Here is a 16,732-nt window from a genome sequence, read left to right on the forward strand (position 1 = left end):
CTCCCTAGGGATCCAGGAAGAAAGGAAAAGATTTTAAACACTGCCACATTTGATCATAACAATGACCCACTCCACCTAATACTTTGACTGAAAGTGGCAATAAAGGGTAATTATAGGAACAGTGATAGTCGATCACCATCCCCAGAGTTTATTCATTCATTCAATAGTATTTACTGAGCGCTAACTATGTGCAGAGCACTGTACTAAGCGCTTGGAATGTACAAATCAGTGACAGAAAGAGACAGTCCCTGCCCTTTGACGGGCTTACAATCTAATCGGGGGAGACAGACAGACAAGAACTGCTTCCCTTTTAATGTGACCGAACAGGTTATAACCTGGGTATATGCTTCCCTTTTAATGTGAAGACAATACCACTGTCAGTGCAATTCACCTGTTGGTGTGTCTATGCATCTGTCTGATAAGGCCAATGGGAGACCCAGAATCCAAGCCACATTGTGCATACAAAAAGGTTGTCTCCTGTTGTCATGCTTATTATTTGCCATTCCTTTTTTTCTATTTTGCCTCCTTGTCTCTCATTCCTTATGGAGCTTTCGCTCAAAATGAGCCACTCCTTTTTTGAGGCCAGTGTGCCATGCAGGTCTGTTGTTGGCAACTGACTCCCCGTTTTCAGCTGGGATGCAGCATCGTCGGAGGCTTTGTTTTACAGGGTCCTTAAAAATGCCTCCTCTGCCCTCTTCGCTTGCAACTTCCCGATGCCAGCTCTCCACAGACCAGCTGTTGGAATATATGGCTGTCACTCATTCCCCTCACAAGTCCCAACCAGCAGAGCTGTTTTGTGGTGAGCCTAACTTCAACGCTGGCTGGCTGTGGGACTGTGACAGAGCATCCATACTGTAGCCTGTGCTCTGGTCATTTTGGTCAGAAATGGGTTTTATCCATAACACCTTTGCATGCGCTCGGGAGTGTGCTGCAAGCATCCTGTTCGCTTACTTGGTCCATGCACCTTGGGCCCCAATATGAACACAATGGGAAGGCATGAGAGCCTGTGATGCTGTACAAACCACTAGCCCTGTCATCAATTCCTTCCCAAAGGTCCTCCATCCTGAAATTCGTCCCTGGTTTATCCCAGGAGATAATTCCTACCACGTGCTTGGCCCACAAACCAGAAAAATTCTGTGAAGGATGGGAGCTTACTCCATGGAGGTGAAGGGACCAGTGACCTGGGGGGCTTCCAGCTACGTGACAAAGCCTTTCCCTTTTCCCCACGCCCTCAGCTTTTGGTTCGTGCAGTCCATCTCACTCATTCCAGTTCTCCCAACCAAATCGGAGAGTGCCCAAGCTGGTTAAAGACATGAACCAGATCTCTAGGACCTGCCTACCCTCTGGAAATCAGCTTGCACTTCCCAAATCCTTAGCTTCTTTCCACCACCATGCTCAAAATGAAAAGTTGGTCACATGATATAAACCAACAGAGAAAAGCCATTTAACTACTTCTCACTCTAGGCTTCAAGGCTCTCCATCACCTTGCCCCCTTCTACCTCTTCTCCCTTCTCTCTTTCCACTGCCCACCCTGCACTCTCGGCTCCTCTGCCGCCCACCTCCTCACCGTCCCCTGTTCTCGCTTATCCCGCCATTAACCCCTGGGCCACGTCCTTCCACAGTCCTGGAACGCCCTCCCTCCTCACCTCCACCAAACTAATTCTCTTCCCCTCTTCAAAACCCTAGTTAAAGCTCACCTCCTCCAACAGGTCTTCCCAGAATGAGCTCCCCTTTTCCCTCTGCTCTCCCTCTACCCCCACTTCACCTCTCCTCAGCTAAGCCCTCTTTTCCCCCCTTTCCCTCTGCTCCTCCCCCTTCCCTTCCCCTCCCCTCAGCACTGTACTCGTTTCGTCCGCTCAACTGTATATATTTTCATTACCCTATTTATTTTGTTAATGAGATGTACATCACCTTGATTCTATTTATTTGCTATTGTTTTAATGAGATGTTCATCCCCTTGATTCTATTTATTGCTATTGCTTTTGTCTGTCTGTCTCCCCCGATTAGACTGTAAGCCCATCAAAGGGCAGGGACTGTCTCTATCTGTTATTTGTATATTCCAAGCGCTTAGTACAGTGCTCTGCACATAGTAAGCTCTCAATAAATACTATTGAATGAATGAATGAAATACCAACATTTCTTAAATCTTTGAAACTTAATGATATTTTACCTGACTTTGTAAAAGTAAAGTCTGATGATTATTCACAAATTATATTTTTAAACATGAAAAATCCACACCTGTAAAATGTTACTTCAGTATTTGACCCTTTAAACACACCTGCCAACACGATACAAGTCTTTGACTAATAGAGGAATCAATCAATGACATTTACTGAACACTGACTGTGTGCAGAGCACAGTACTAAGTGCTTAGGAGAGTACAATACAAAAAGAATTGGTAAACATGCTCCCTCTCCACAGGCAGCTTGCATCTAGAGGGGGAGATACTCATTAAAATCAATTACAGATCAGGTAAATGTCAGAGCAAAGGTTACATACATAAGCTCTGTGGGGCTGAGGGTAAGGGACATATCGAGAGTTTAGGCAGTTCAGAGCCAAGTGTGTGCGTGACAGAGAAGGGAGGTTGAATAAGGGAAATGAGGGCTTGGCTGGGGAAGACCAGTTGGAAGAGATGGGATTTTAGAACGGCCTTGAAGGTGGAAGAGTGATTATTTGTCGGCTTTGAAGTGGGAGGGAGATCTAGGGGGTTAGGGGTTAGATCCCTATGGGCAGAGAACATGTTTACCACTTCTCTTACATTCTCCCAAGCGCTTAGTACAGTGCTCAGTACACAGTAAATGCTCACTAAATACCACTGGTCAATTGACTGCTTAGGCCACAGTGAGTAATAGTAATAGTATTTATTAAGAGCTTACTCTGTGCAGAGCACTGTACTAAGCAGTGGTAGAGAATAAATAGGTGGGAATTAGATATTGTCCCTGTCCCTTGGCAAGGGGTTGGTAGTGAGACAGACAGGACTCAAGTACAGTGAGAAGATTGGTGTTACACAAATGACATGAGGGGGTTGGGTTTTAGGAGGATGAGAGCTGATTGACCACCTTAAAGCTGATGGTAAGGAGCTTCTGTTTGTTACAGAGGTAGATAGGCAACCACTGGAGGTTACTGAGAAGTGGGGAAATAGGGATTGAATGTTTTTTAAGAAAAAGGATTCAGGCAACGGAGTGAAATATGGACTGGAGTGGGGAAAGACAGGAGGCAGGGAAGCCAGTGAGGAATCTGACACACTAGTCAAGGTGGGAAATACTACCTTCTTGGATCAGCAAAATAGCAGTTTGGATAGAGAGGAAAGGATGGATTTTAGCCTGTCACGAAGTTAGAACCAATAGGACTTGGTGACAGGCTGAATATGTGGGTTGAAAGAAAGAGACGAGTCGAAGAGAGTGCCAATGTTACTGGGTTTTGAGACACGGAAGAAGACTACGAAAACCGAAAGCTCAAATGTGGATTGAAGAAGTGCTTTCGTTCACTCGAGGTTAACAAACTTGGAGGAGAGTCATTTGGCCTCTATGCTTCAAGGAGGAAGTGGCTGTTAAGCTCTGAATGTTTTTTCTCCAGATGACCCCTGTCCAATGTGGGAGATGAGGCATAAGTTGGGTTAATCAAGTAATTAAACCTACTAAAGGGTTTGAAGAGGTATGACTAGCAGAGGGAGTTGGCAAGGTGGCAGAAAGAAAAGAAAGTGCTCTGTCTGATCAAATACCTTGAACTATCCTGAACTAGTGTATGTTGTAGAGAAGCAGTGTGGCACAGTGGAAAGAGCACGGGCTTTGGAGTCAGGGCTCATGAGTTCGAATCCCAGCTCTGCCACTTGTCGGCTGTGTGACTGTGGGCAAGTCACTTAACTTCTCTGTGCCTCAGTTCCCTCATCTGTAAAATGGGGATTAAGACTGTGAGCCCCACGTGGGACAACCTGATTCCCCTATGTCTACCCCAGCGCTTAGAACAGTGCTCGGCACATAGTAAGCGCTTAACAAATACCAACATTATTATTATTATTGTAGTATATTTCTCAAGTGCTTAGTACAGAGCTCTGCAGATTGAGTGCTTAATAAATATCACTGATTGATCAGAAAGCGTTTCTAGGATTTCCACATTAACATAGGTCTGATTAATAGCTAAATCTGAATACTCACCCACCACTCGTGGTCCTCCTCGCCATCCACGATGATAATATCCCCTTCTGAGAACGTTAACTCATCTGGGTTATCTGCTACACAGTTGTAGAGGGCTTTTACCCTTTTGGGTTTAATTTTTGACTGACATGTAAAAAAACAAACACAAAAAATGAAACTTATTTGGAACAAGAAGATCCAGAAGGCCTTTAACCGCATGAATGATGCTTTTTGTGTTTGGGGCCTTTTTTTCCCCCAGGACCTCAATGTCCAAATGACCACTAGGTAGAATAAAACCACCCAGGAATACCACCTTGGTGTCCTCGTTTCTCTTCCACAAAATCAGAAAGATTTTTAATCCCAGTGCCGATTCGTGATCCCTTTGTCCACAGAGGGAAAGGGACACCCTTTCCTTGTTTTCTGGGTATTTGTGATCAATTAAAATTTTTCTTGACTGCAAGGTTTCTATTCATCCATCCATCCATACTGACCTACGAGAGATAGAAACTCCAAACTCCCAAATCAATCAGTGATATTTGCTGGCTACCTACTGCAGGCACAGCATTGAACTAAGCACTTGGGAGAGTACAGTCAGAAGACATGATCCCTGCCCTCAAGGAGCTCACAATTTACCGTGTATGTTGCACTGTACTCAGTGATTGGGAGAGTCATAATTGACACAATCCCTGTCTTCAAGAAACTGGCAATCTATAAAAAAATGCTTACTTCACCCCTGCACAGTTTCAGAATCATCAGTCAGTCAGCTCACGACCATTCTTTACATACCCGTCAGGGACATATTTTTGGAGCAGGCCAACATCACACTTCCTACTCTTGAGAAGCAGCATGGCATAGTGGACAGAACACGGGCTTGGGAGTCAGAAGGTCATGGGTTCTAATCCCGACTCTACCACATGTCTGCTATGTGATCTTGGGCAAGTTGCTTCACTTCTCTGTGCCTCAGTTACCTCATGTGTAAAATGGGGATTGAGAAGTGAGCCCCACATGGAACAGAGACTGTGTCCAACTGGATTTGCTTGTAAAATAATGTTGATATTTGTTAAGCACTTGCTAGGTGCACAGCACTGTTCTAAGCGCTGGGGGAGATACAGGGTCATCAGGTTGTCCCACGTGAGGCTCACAGTTAATCCCCATTTTACAGATGAGGTAACTGAGGCACAGAGAAGTGAAGTGACTTGCCCACAGTCACACAGCTGACAAGTGCAGCGTGGCTCAAGTGGAAAGAGCATGGGCTTTGGAGTCAGGACTCATGAGTTCGAATCCCAGCTCTGCCACTTGTTGGCTGTGTGACTGTGGGCAAGTTACTTAACTTCTCTGTGCCTCAGTTCCCTCATCTGTAAAATGGGGATTAAGACTGTGAGCCCCACGTGGGACAACCTGATTCCCCTATGTCTACCCCAGCGCTTAGAACAGTGCTTGGCACATAGTAAGCGCTTAAGAAATACCAACATTATTATTATTAAGTGGCAGAGCTGGGATTCAAACCCATGACCGCTGACTTCCAAGCCCGGGCTCTTTCCACTGAGCCATGCTGTTTCTTTTCTTCTTCTTGTATCCACACCAGAGCTTAGGACAGTGCCTGGCACATAGTAAGTGCTTAACAAATACCATAATCATTATTATTGTTACTCCCTAAAAGTATAGAGTCTCCATATTAGCGATCAATCAATCAATCATATTTATTGAGTGTTTACTGTATGCAGTAAACGGTACTAAACACTTGGGAGAGTATGCTATGATAATAATTATAATAATAATTGTATTTGTTAGGCACTTACCAATCACTGTACTAAGCACAGAGGTAGATACAAGATAATCAGGTCCCATATGAGGCTCACAGTAAGAGAAGGATATTGAGCCCCAATTGTGCAAATGAGGGAACTGAGACACAGAGAAGTTAAGTGATTTGTCCAAGCTCACAGAGCAAACAAGTGGTGGAGCTGGGATTAGAAAACAGGTTCTCTGACTCCCAGGCCTTTGCCCTTCCTGCTAGGTTTCTCTGTAATAAGAGAAGCAGAGTCAATAACAGAGTGATATTGATTCACCCTTCAAAGCATCACCTATGCTCATTGGGTCTGTACCCCTTAAACACTTTGATACTCACCCCACTCCCGGCCCCACAGGATTTATAATAATAATAATGATGATGATGGCATCTGTTAAGCACTTACTATGCGCGAAGCACTGTTCTAAGTGCTGGGGGGTGGGATACAAGGTGATCAGGTTGTCCCACGTGGGGCTCACAGTCTTAATCCCCACTTTACAGATGAGGTAACTGAGGCACAGAGAAAATAAGTGACTTGCCCAAAGTCACACAGCTGACAAGTGGTGGAACTGGGATTAGAAGCCATGACCTCTGACTCTCAAGCCCAGGCTCTTTCCACTGAGCCACGCTGCTTCATTGTGTACTTATTATTATTATTTATGTACTTAGCCCTAAACTCTGCCATTTCCCTTATCTCTAATCTATCTGAATGTCTGTCTCCCCACCTTAGACTGTAAATTCCTCGTGGGTAAGTGCCTAACGAATACAATTATTATTATAATTATTATCATATCAAACTCTCCCAAGTGTTTAGTACAATTTTCTGCATAGGGTAAGCATTCAATATCTGTCTCCCCACACTAGACTGTAAATTCCTTTCCCTTCTGATAAATGTTTCCAGAGTAGTTACTGAAGGTTGGGGAGGGTGCCAAATGCTCTGGAATCTGGTCTGGAACCTATCCCTGAAATATAAAAGGTTTTGAAGAGTGAGGTCCTTGAACTCTGACTGTTTCAGGAATCATCAGTATGGCCTATGGAAAGAGCACAGGTCTGGGAGTCAGAGGACCTGAGTTCTAATCTCAGCTCTGCCATTTGTCTGCTGGGTGACATTGGGCAAGTCACTTAACTTCTCAGTGCCTCAGTTTCCTCATCTGTAAAATGGGGATTAAGATTGTGAGGTCTAGGAGGGCTGTGTCCAGCCCGCTTATCTTGTATCTACCCCAGCTTAGTATAGTGTCTGGCACATTGTAAAAGCTTAACAAATACTTTCAAAATGTAAGCATCGCTGTTAATAAACAGCCTCTTCAAGCAGGGGCTTCAGGGCAAGTTCACGGCATTTTGTGTCCCAAGTAGTCCCTGGGCTTGGAATTTGCTTGGCTCACCAGGAAAGAAGAGGGAAGGAACTCATCCTATCAAAGTTCTCCACACGTTCCAGTCTTCGTGTGGGCCTCTTGTAATTTTCTTAATGTGGGGACCACCCCAGCCAAGAATGATCCTTAAAGTACGGAGATTGAACAACTTACTATCTGCGACTTTCTTGGCATCGGGGCTGGAGGCTGCATGGGGGCAGATGTGTTTGATGAAGTTTCTGGCCCAGAGGAGACTTCTCCTAATGTAAAAAGCCAAAAATGGGATTCAAACCACAGCATCTGGAATAGTAAAATCCTCAGCAGTAACGTATCTCATGCTTCACTTTGGAAAAAGGTAGAATTAGCATCAGATTCTTTTTTAAACAAATTACCAGCAGGCCCAGGAAAAAGTCCTACTGTAGCAGCAGAAGATACAAAACTGCCAAGGCACACCACTCAGACTAGAACTGATAAGATATTTGATACAGCACCCAATCATTTGTACATCCACTAATTTTCCAGGGCCAAAGTCGGTACGGTACACAAAATTACTCAGAGAGTAGTTCTTCAAATAGCCAGGAGATAAGAGGGGAACAGTAGTTCCTCATGAACAGCTTCATGAGGAAGCTTTCACCCAAAGGCTATGCGTACCTCTACTCAAGCAAATAGTTCCCTCAGGATACAGCCAATTCCCCCAAACTCTCACTTAACCCATTCATCATCTGAGGTCACCTCTACGAGAAACACAGGCCAAGTTTGGCACTTACCGGTTCCTCTGGGTTGGCCCTTGTTAATCAAAGGGGATGACTTTTCAACCCTGTTGAAAGGACAAACACATTTATTTATAAGCAAGAGTCAACTACTGACAGGGAAGACCACAGGACTGGGAGATAGGACGCATAGGTTATAATTCTGGCTACACCACTTGCCTGCTCCATGATCTTCGACAAATCACATCATTTTCTGTACTTCGGTTTCCTCATCTGTTCTCTCTCCCCCTTAGATTCTCTCTCCCCCTTAGACTGTGAACCCCATGTGAGACAGGACTGTGCCTGATCTCATTGTACTGTATCTACCGCTCAGTGTTTGGCAAACAGTAAGCATTTAACAAATACTATTTTTTTTTAAAATGGTATTTGTTAAGCACTTACTATGTGCCAGGCATTGTTCTAAGTGCTAGGGTAGATACAAGATAATCAGGTTGGACACAGTCCCTGTCTCTCATGGGGCTCAAAATCTTAACCCCCATTTTACAGATGAGGTAACCGAGGCACAGAGAAGTGAAGTTGGTGCCTGTATACTTGTTTTGTTTTGTTGTCTGTCTTCCCTTCTAGACTGTGAGCCCGTTGTTGGGCAGGGATTGTCTCTGTTGCCGAACTGTACTTTCCAAGCGCTTAGTACAGTGCTCTGCACACAGTAAGCGCTCAATAAATACGATTGAAGTGACTTGCTCTGCCACTTGTCTGCTGTGTGTCCTTGGACAAGTCACTTAACTTCTCTGTGTCTCAGTTACCTCACCTGTAAAATGGGGATTAAGAATGTGAGCCTCATGTGGGACAGGCACTGTGTCCAGCCTGATTAGCTGGTATCTACCCCAGCGCTTGGAACAGTGCTTGACACATAGTAAGCGCTTAACAATTACCATCATTATAACTTGCTCAAGGTCACAAAACAAACAAGTGGTGGAGTCACAATTAAAATCCAGGTCCTTCTGACTCCCGGGGCCTTGCTCGATCCACTAGGGCACACTGCTATTACTGTAGCTCTACTAAAATCCCATCTCCTCCAGGAGGCTTTGCCTGACTAACCCTTCATTTCCCCCCCACTATTTGTCCTCCCTATTATGTCACCTATGATCATGGGTCTGCTCCCCTTAAGCACTTTGATACTCACCCCACTCCCCGTCCCACAGCACTTATGTACCTATCGTTATACTCTGCCTCCCCGACTAGGCTGTAAATTTCCTGTGGGCAGGGATCCTGTCTACTAACTCAACCATATCATACACTCCCAAATGCTTATTTATTGCCATTGTTCTTGTCTGCCTGTCTCCCCCGATTAGACTGTAAGCCCGTCAAAGGGCAGGGACTGTCTCTGTTGCCGATTTGTACATTCCAAGTGCTTAGTACAGTGCTCTGCACATAGTAAGCGCTCAATAAATACTATTGAATGAATGAATGAAATGCTTAATAATGGTATTTATTGTGTGCCAGGCAGTGTACTAAACACTGGGCTGAATACAAGCAAATTGGGTTGGACACAGTCCCTTTTCCCACATGGGGCTCATAGTCTCAATCTCCACTTTACAGATGAGGTAACTGAGGCCCAGAGAGGTGAAGTGATTTACCCAAGATCACACAGCAGACAAGTGGCAGAGCCGGGATTAGAACCCACAACCTTCTGACTCCCAGGCCCGTGCTCTAGCCACTATGCTGTGCTGCTTTGATGCTTAGTACAGTGCTCTGCACACAGTTAAGTGCTCAATCAATACCACTGATTGATTGATCATTACTGTCATTGTTATTATTAAGTCGAGATGGCACAGAAAAGCATTAGCAATTTTTTCAGAGTTCAGCAAAACTAGTAAGCTTAAATCCAACTTCAAATCCTCCACCACCCCTCCTCCCAGAAGAAAACTAGCTTGAGAAAGTCCTCCTAATTACTACCTATAAGTCTCCCCACAGCTAAATTTGCTAAAAGATCCCAAATGCAATCCTACATTTTTAAAATGGGGATTAAGATTGTGAGCCCCATGTGGGACAGGGACTGTGTCCAACCTGATTATCTTGTATCTATCCCAGAGCTTAGAAAAATGCCTGGCACATAGTAAGTTCTTAACAAATACCATTAAAAATAATAATTACAATAATAACAGCCCTACAATCAATGAATGATATTTATTGAGCCCTCACTGTGTGCAGAGCACATTACTAAGAACCTGGGAGAGTACAGTATAACAGAATTGGTAGACATGTTCCCTCCCCACAACGAGCTTACAGACTAGTGGGAGACACAGACAAAATAAGGGAAACATTATCTTGGGTTGATACACTTTGCCGAATTAATTTTTGTACTACTTATGTTATTATATTATTAAATTACTGAAGACTGTCACCTGACTAACATTCCCCGAATAAGATCTTGCACCTGTCCTAAGCACTGCATAAGCCCACTCCCATAGTCCCAACTGATACACTTGAAGTGGAGTTTACAGCCCATGTTCGGCCACAGCAATTGGAAGAGCAATGGTCTCACCAGCCCTGAAGATGGCGTGTGCCCTTCACTTTGTCCAGCAAAATCCAGTTCCCTGCCCTCGGGACTCAATCCAAACCCCATTTTAACCACTCAGCTGGGTTTAGGTGACTGGAAGGTGCCTTTCAGCACAATTCGAGCCCTCGCCAAAATGGAGGTAAAGCAACTCGACTGCAGTGAAATGCATCATGCCGTAGCTTTTCATTTACGAAGCTCATAAGACGTGGTGGTGGGCCTAAAGATCTGGTTGTTTCTTAGCAGCTAAACACAGCCCAGAGAAAACTATGCTGTGTTCTATAAAAGAGGCTTATAAAATATCTACCATTTTTTATTACTGACCAACAAGTAAATAGTCACCTGATGAAATGGGGGAACTGCAATGCAGGCTTGCAAGTTGCCCGGGTGAATTCTAGTCAAATCATTAAGTTACAACATCCACTCAAAGCCCTTTGCCAGCATTCTGTCATTCCTCCCCACAAGCTAGGAGACAGGATAGTGGAGTTTTATTATCCCCACTTCCCAGACGGGAAAAGAGAAAATCAAGAGAGCGGTCTGTCCAGGGGAAGGAGTAGTAGTAACGGCATTTACTTAGTATCTTCCGGGTGCAATGCAAAAAAAAAAAAATACCGGCCAGGTCTCTTGACCAATCCTGACTCTGAATGCCCTGACTTCTGTATTTGTATATACATTCTACCTTAATCATAAGATTAAGCATTCAATACGTCATTGAGAAACTGATAGGGTTGTAGGTTTTTCTACACTCAAAACTCCTATGAGAGATTTTCTACTTGAAAACTGTTGGGATGGCTTCACTCCCTGGTTAATGATGCCATTCATCATTTGACTCAAAGAGGTTTCCCAAAGATGGCGTACCTACACTGAAAAATGTTGCCCTGAATCAAAATCAGTTAGTGTGTGAGCAAAGCTCACTACTGATGGTCTCTGGAGGAATGACAAACATTTCACAGGCAACCAAATGCACACTGAGAGAGAGAGAGACACCAATTACCCAGGAGTAGGTTTTTTCTGTGCGATTCGACTAGGAGGCTGTGGGGGCAGAGGTGGTGGGGTAGCTTTGGATTGAGGCGCAGCTGGCTGGGCTGGCTTGGGTTGCTGGCTTAATGCTTCCATCACACTGGCTGTTTTGGCTACAGGTGGCGGTGGCCCTGGCGGCAGAGTATCTATGCAACAAATAAAAACAGTGGAAGAATGGAGTATTAGAATGGCATTTTACTGCACATGAAGTTCCTCTGGTTTCACAGTTCTTCCCTTTTGATATTAATAGGTCCTAGGGAGAAAATATACCACTGTAATGCTATTTTTAGAAAATACTATTGAGAAGATAAAACAGTTCCCCTACTCTACCAAGAAAACACAAGCCTAAAGTTTCTACTAGCGACAGATACTGAAGCCAGTCCTTTTCTTTCGCAACACCCCGATCTGAAATCTAATAAGTCAGTATGCCAGAATCCTGGCTTGACAGTTAAGCAAAAACCTTAGAACAGACCTCACACACTCGCAGGCTTTGTATACTGGGGTTTACCGTTAGGGTCGGATGACCGTCTCAGAGAGGTGAGACAAGTTTTCAGCTAAGCCTGCAGAGCAGGAAATTGGGTGGAGGTTGTGGAGGTGGGTGGGGTTGGAGGGAGCTGTTAAGGAAGAGGGAGGCAAGAGAGATGATGGCGTAGTGGAAAGAGCTCAGGCCTGGGAGTCAGAAAGTCATGGGTTCTAATACCGGCTCCTCCACTTGTCTGCTGTGTCACCTGGGGCAAGTCACTTTACTTCTCTGAGTCACAGTTCTTTCACCTGTCAAATGGGGATTGAGACTGTGAGCCCCACGGGGGATAGGGACTGTGTCCAACCTGATTTGCTTGTATCCACCCCAGCACTTAGTACAGTGCTTGACACACAGTAAGCGCTTAACAAATACCATAACTATTCTTATTATTAGATGAAAAAAACCAACTAAAGGCCGAGAATCAGACTAATGCCCGGCTCTGTGGGGAAAGACTGAGGACTGAGCAAAACATTGAGGGATCAGACAAGCTGCTTCAACTCAAGCCCTTTCATCCATCAAACCAATTTTTCCAGCATATTAAGTGTTTATCAAAAATGGTTTGGAATTTATTCAGGTTTATGAGTTATTTTAAAACAACTGGGAAGAATTCCCCCAAGAGTGGAAGAAGAAAGGACAAGGTGGGAGGAAAGGGGAGAGGAACCTTTTTTTTGAAAAAGGTCCCAGGGACCTTCGACTTGGATGAAGCAGACAGCTCTGCTCATCTGGGTCTTGGGGATTGATGTGGTCATCCTCAAACTCCCCAGGCTACCACTGGGTGGAAGAGGGATGGGATGAGGGCCCAGGGTGGCATTCAGTTCTAGGGTGGGCTCTGTGTGTTAGGATAGGGTTGAGGTGGGTGATTTTCTAAACAGATTTTAATACCATGATTGGTTCCCTTTGGCACAGGGAACACTTGGGATCATGATCCAAAGATGAACAGCACACAGACATCTGTACTATTCCTGATTTCTACAGCCATTGAAGGGCAAGAACTAGGAAAACAAGTCCACATACAGCAGTTCTGTTTTGCAAGCCAACCCTACTGAAAGAGAAGGGAGGAAAGCCACTGCCCAGAATCTGAAGGTTTTCCTAGTGGGGGACACAGCTTCTCCATTCCCTGCCCCCGCCAGCTCTGAGCCTGCTCCAAACTACCCTATGACCCCCAAAACAAGACCAGTACCCACATGGTCCCATGCAAAGACCAGAACATTTTCCAAACCACCACTTGGCCAAAGAGGAAGCATGAGCTAACCACACCAAAAAAAGGAGAATCTGCCAGCGAAGAGGGGAAGAGGGTGAATGACAAGCGGCAAAAGGACAATTCAACCATCTCCTCTGGGTGTCACCGGATTAAGTTATTTGCTTTCGTTTACCTCACCAACCCCACCATGACCCTTCAATCCCCCACCTTCCGGGGCTCCTGTGAGCCCATCCCAGTCCTCTCCTCCATCATCCAAATTCTCCCCTCCCCTTGAGCCACCCCCACCCCTTCTCCCCACCGCATCCCTGTAATCCTGTCCCAGCGCCACCCCTCGTCCGCCGCCTCCTGCACGGGCCCCCACCCTTCATCCCACTCCCCCTGAGCCGGCCCCCGTCAACTCACTCCCATCCAAACCCACCCCACTTCTCCTCCACCCCACAGCTTCTGCCAAGTGTGGCCTGTGGAACCCCCGCTCCATCATGGGGAAGCTTCCTTTCACCCTCAACCTGTTCCTGTCTCAGTCACTCCTCCTCCTCGCCATCACTGAAGACTGGCTCTACTCAGACAACACAGTCTCCCCTGCTGCTTTCTCCAGAGTGGGTCTCATCTTCTCCCACTCCCCCAGACTCAGTGGGAAAGGAAGAGGGGTTGGCTTCCTTCTTGCACCCCAAAGCCGCTTTGGAACCATTCCACCTCCCCCATCCCTTTCTTTCTCTTCTTTTGAAGCCCATTCCATCCACCTCTACCACCCAATCCAGATTCTAGTAATACTGCCCCCCAAGTCTCACCTTCAATTTCGTTAACCATTTTGATCCCTTTCTCACATTCCTTGTCTCTTTCTCCATGCCCACAATGATCCTCAGGGACTTCAATATCCACATAGATGTTCCTGATGGGCCTTCTGCTGCCTGTCTTCTATAGGTCCTCAACTCCACTGACCTCCTGCTCCACCCCACATGGCCCACTCACCAACTTAGACACACACTCAATCTCATGATCTTTAACCACTGCACAACCTCTATCCTCACCAACAATGAAACACCTCCATCTGACCACAACTTCCTAACTTGCCTTATCACTCATACAACTCCTCCCCATAAATCTGTACTATTCCCCCAGAGAGACCTCCAATCTCTAGACCCCATCCAATTTTCTCAACTCATCATGCCCCACTTAGCTTCCGTACCCAAACTACCCTCCCTTGGTGATCGAATAGATGGTCTCAATACCACCCTCTTTACCGAACTCAACTCACTCGCTCCCCATCCCTTTGTCGATCTTGTACCATTAAACCACAGTCCTTGATCACCTGCAAAGTCTGCCTCTTTCACTCTTCTGCTTGAGCTGCAGAGCGCTGCTGGTGGAAATCTATCAGGCTGACTTTGTCCACTTCAAGTTTATCCTTGCATGCTTTAACTTTGCCCTCTTCTCTGCCTGGCAAAACTTTTTTTCCACCCTTATAGACACCCATGCCCTTGCCAGTTGTTCCAGACATTTAAGTCCTTTCTCAGGCACCCCCGTCCCCTCGCCACCGCCTCTGCCTCCCCATCCCTTGCCCCCAGTGACCTAGCCATCTACTTTATTGAGAAAATCTGACACCATCAGGTGTGAGCTCCTTAAAATCACCCCTGCACCTCCTCAGTCCCTCTCCCTTCCAGTCCCTCTTCAACTCTCCCATCTTTCCCAGCAGCATATCTAGAGATCTCCTGTCTCCCTTCAAAAGTCATCCCCTCCACCTGTGCATCCAACCCCATTCCTTCATACCTAATCAAAACTTTCAACCACTCCTTTCTTCCCTCCTTAAGAGCCACCTTCAACCATTCACTCTCCAATTTCTTCTTCCCCACTGCTTTCAAACATGTCCATATCTTCCCTATCCTAACAAAACCCTCCCTTGACCCCAGGGTTTCCTGCAGTTATTGCCCCATCTCCCTCCAACCATTTCTCTCCAAACCCCTTGAGTGAGTTGTCTACACCTGCTGTTTCTCTCCTTGATCCCCTCCAATCTGGCTTCCGTCCCCTTCACTCCACAGAAACCGCCCTCTCAAAGATCATCAGTGATCTCATTCATTCAATTGTATTTATTGAGTGCTTACTGTGTGCAGAGCACTGTACTAAGCGCTTGGAAAATACAATATAGCAATAAAGAGAGACAATCCCTACCCACAACAAGCTTCCTATCTCCTTCTTGCCAAACCCAATGGCCTCTACTCCATTCCAATCCTCCTCGTCTTCTTAGCTGCCTTTGACACTGTGCACCACCCCCTTCTCCTGGAAACGTTACCCAACCATAGCTTCACTGCCTCTGTCCTCTCCTGGTTCTCCTCTCATCCCTCTGGCCGTTAATTCTTAGTCTCCTTCGCAGGCTCCTCCTCTGCCTCCCACCCCCTAACTGTGGGGGTCCCTCAACGTTCAGTTTTCAGTTCCCTTCTATTCTCCATCTACACCCCTTCCCTTAGAGAACTCATTTGCTCCCATGGCTTCAACTACCACCTCTATGCAAATGATACACAAATCTACATCTCCAGTCTGGATCTCTCTCCCTCTTTCCAGTCTCACAACTTCTCTTGCCTTCAAGACACCTCTACTTGGATGTCCTCCCCGTCACATGTCCTTCCCATCACCTCAAACTGAACATGTCCTAAACAGAACTTCTTATTTTTCCAGCTTCGCCCGACTCCCATTATTGTAGATGGCAACAGCATCCTTCCTATCACACAAACCCATAAACTTAGTCTTACCCTTGACTCCTCTTTGACTTTAACCTACATATTCAGTCCATCACTAAATTCTGTCAGTCCCACCTTCACAACATCACTAAGATCCTCCCTTTCCTCTCTAAACAAACTGCTTCGACGTTAATACAATCACTCATCCTATCTCAACTGGATTACTGCATCAGCTTCCTTGCTGACCTCCCAGCCTCCTGTCTCTCCCCACTCCAGTCCATACCTCACTCTACTGCCCGGATCATTTTTCTACCAAAAAATGTTCCAGATATGTCACCCCACTCCTCAAAAAACTCCAGGAGTTGCCCATCCACTTCTGCATCAAGCAAAAATTCTTCTCCATTGGCTTTAAAGTACTCCACCACCTTGCCCCTTCCTTCCTCATCTCAGTTCTCTCCTTCTACAACCCAGCCCATACACTTTGCTCTTCTAGTGCTAAGTTTCTCACTGTGACTCAATCTCCCCTGTCTCCCTGCTGACCCCCAGCCCACGTCCTGCTTCTGGCCTGGAATGCCCTCCCCCTCAAATCCGACAGGCAATTACTCTCCCCCCCTTTTAAAGCCTTACTGAAGGTACATCTCCTCCAAGAGGCCTCTCCAGACTAACCCCACCTTTCCTCATCTCCCACTCTCTCCTGTGTCGCCCTGACTTGCTCCCTTTGCTCTCCCTCCAATCCCACCAGCTCCACAGCACTTATGTTCACATCTGTAATTTTATTTATTTG

At 45.8% G+C, this 16,732-nt stretch overlaps 1 protein-coding gene across 7 annotated transcripts in view; it reads right to left on the minus strand.

Annotated features, from left to right (window-relative positions):
* Positions 1-16,732, minus strand: part of ASAP2 (ArfGAP with SH3 domain, ankyrin repeat and PH domain 2) — a 163,830-nt gene that overhangs the window by 581 nt on the left and 146,517 nt on the right. For all 7 annotated transcript variants that reach the window (XM_029051034.2, XM_029051036.2, XM_029051035.2 and 4 more), the window contains 4 exons: positions 11,530-11,701; positions 8,036-8,085; positions 7,443-7,528; positions 4,155-4,277 (listed from right to left, as the gene is read on the minus strand). In XM_029051034.2, the coding sequence (XP_028906867.1) occupies positions 4,155-4,277; positions 7,443-7,528; positions 8,036-8,085; positions 11,530-11,701 (431 nt within the window). The remainder of the gene's footprint in view (positions 1-4,154; positions 4,278-7,442; positions 7,529-8,035; positions 8,086-11,529; positions 11,702-16,732) is intronic.

Source organism: Ornithorhynchus anatinus, chromosome X1 (assembly GCF_004115215.2).
Source record: "Ornithorhynchus anatinus isolate Pmale09 chromosome X1, mOrnAna1.pri.v4, whole genome shotgun sequence".
Lineage (NCBI taxonomy): Eukaryota > Metazoa > Chordata > Mammalia > Monotremata > Ornithorhynchidae > Ornithorhynchus > Ornithorhynchus anatinus.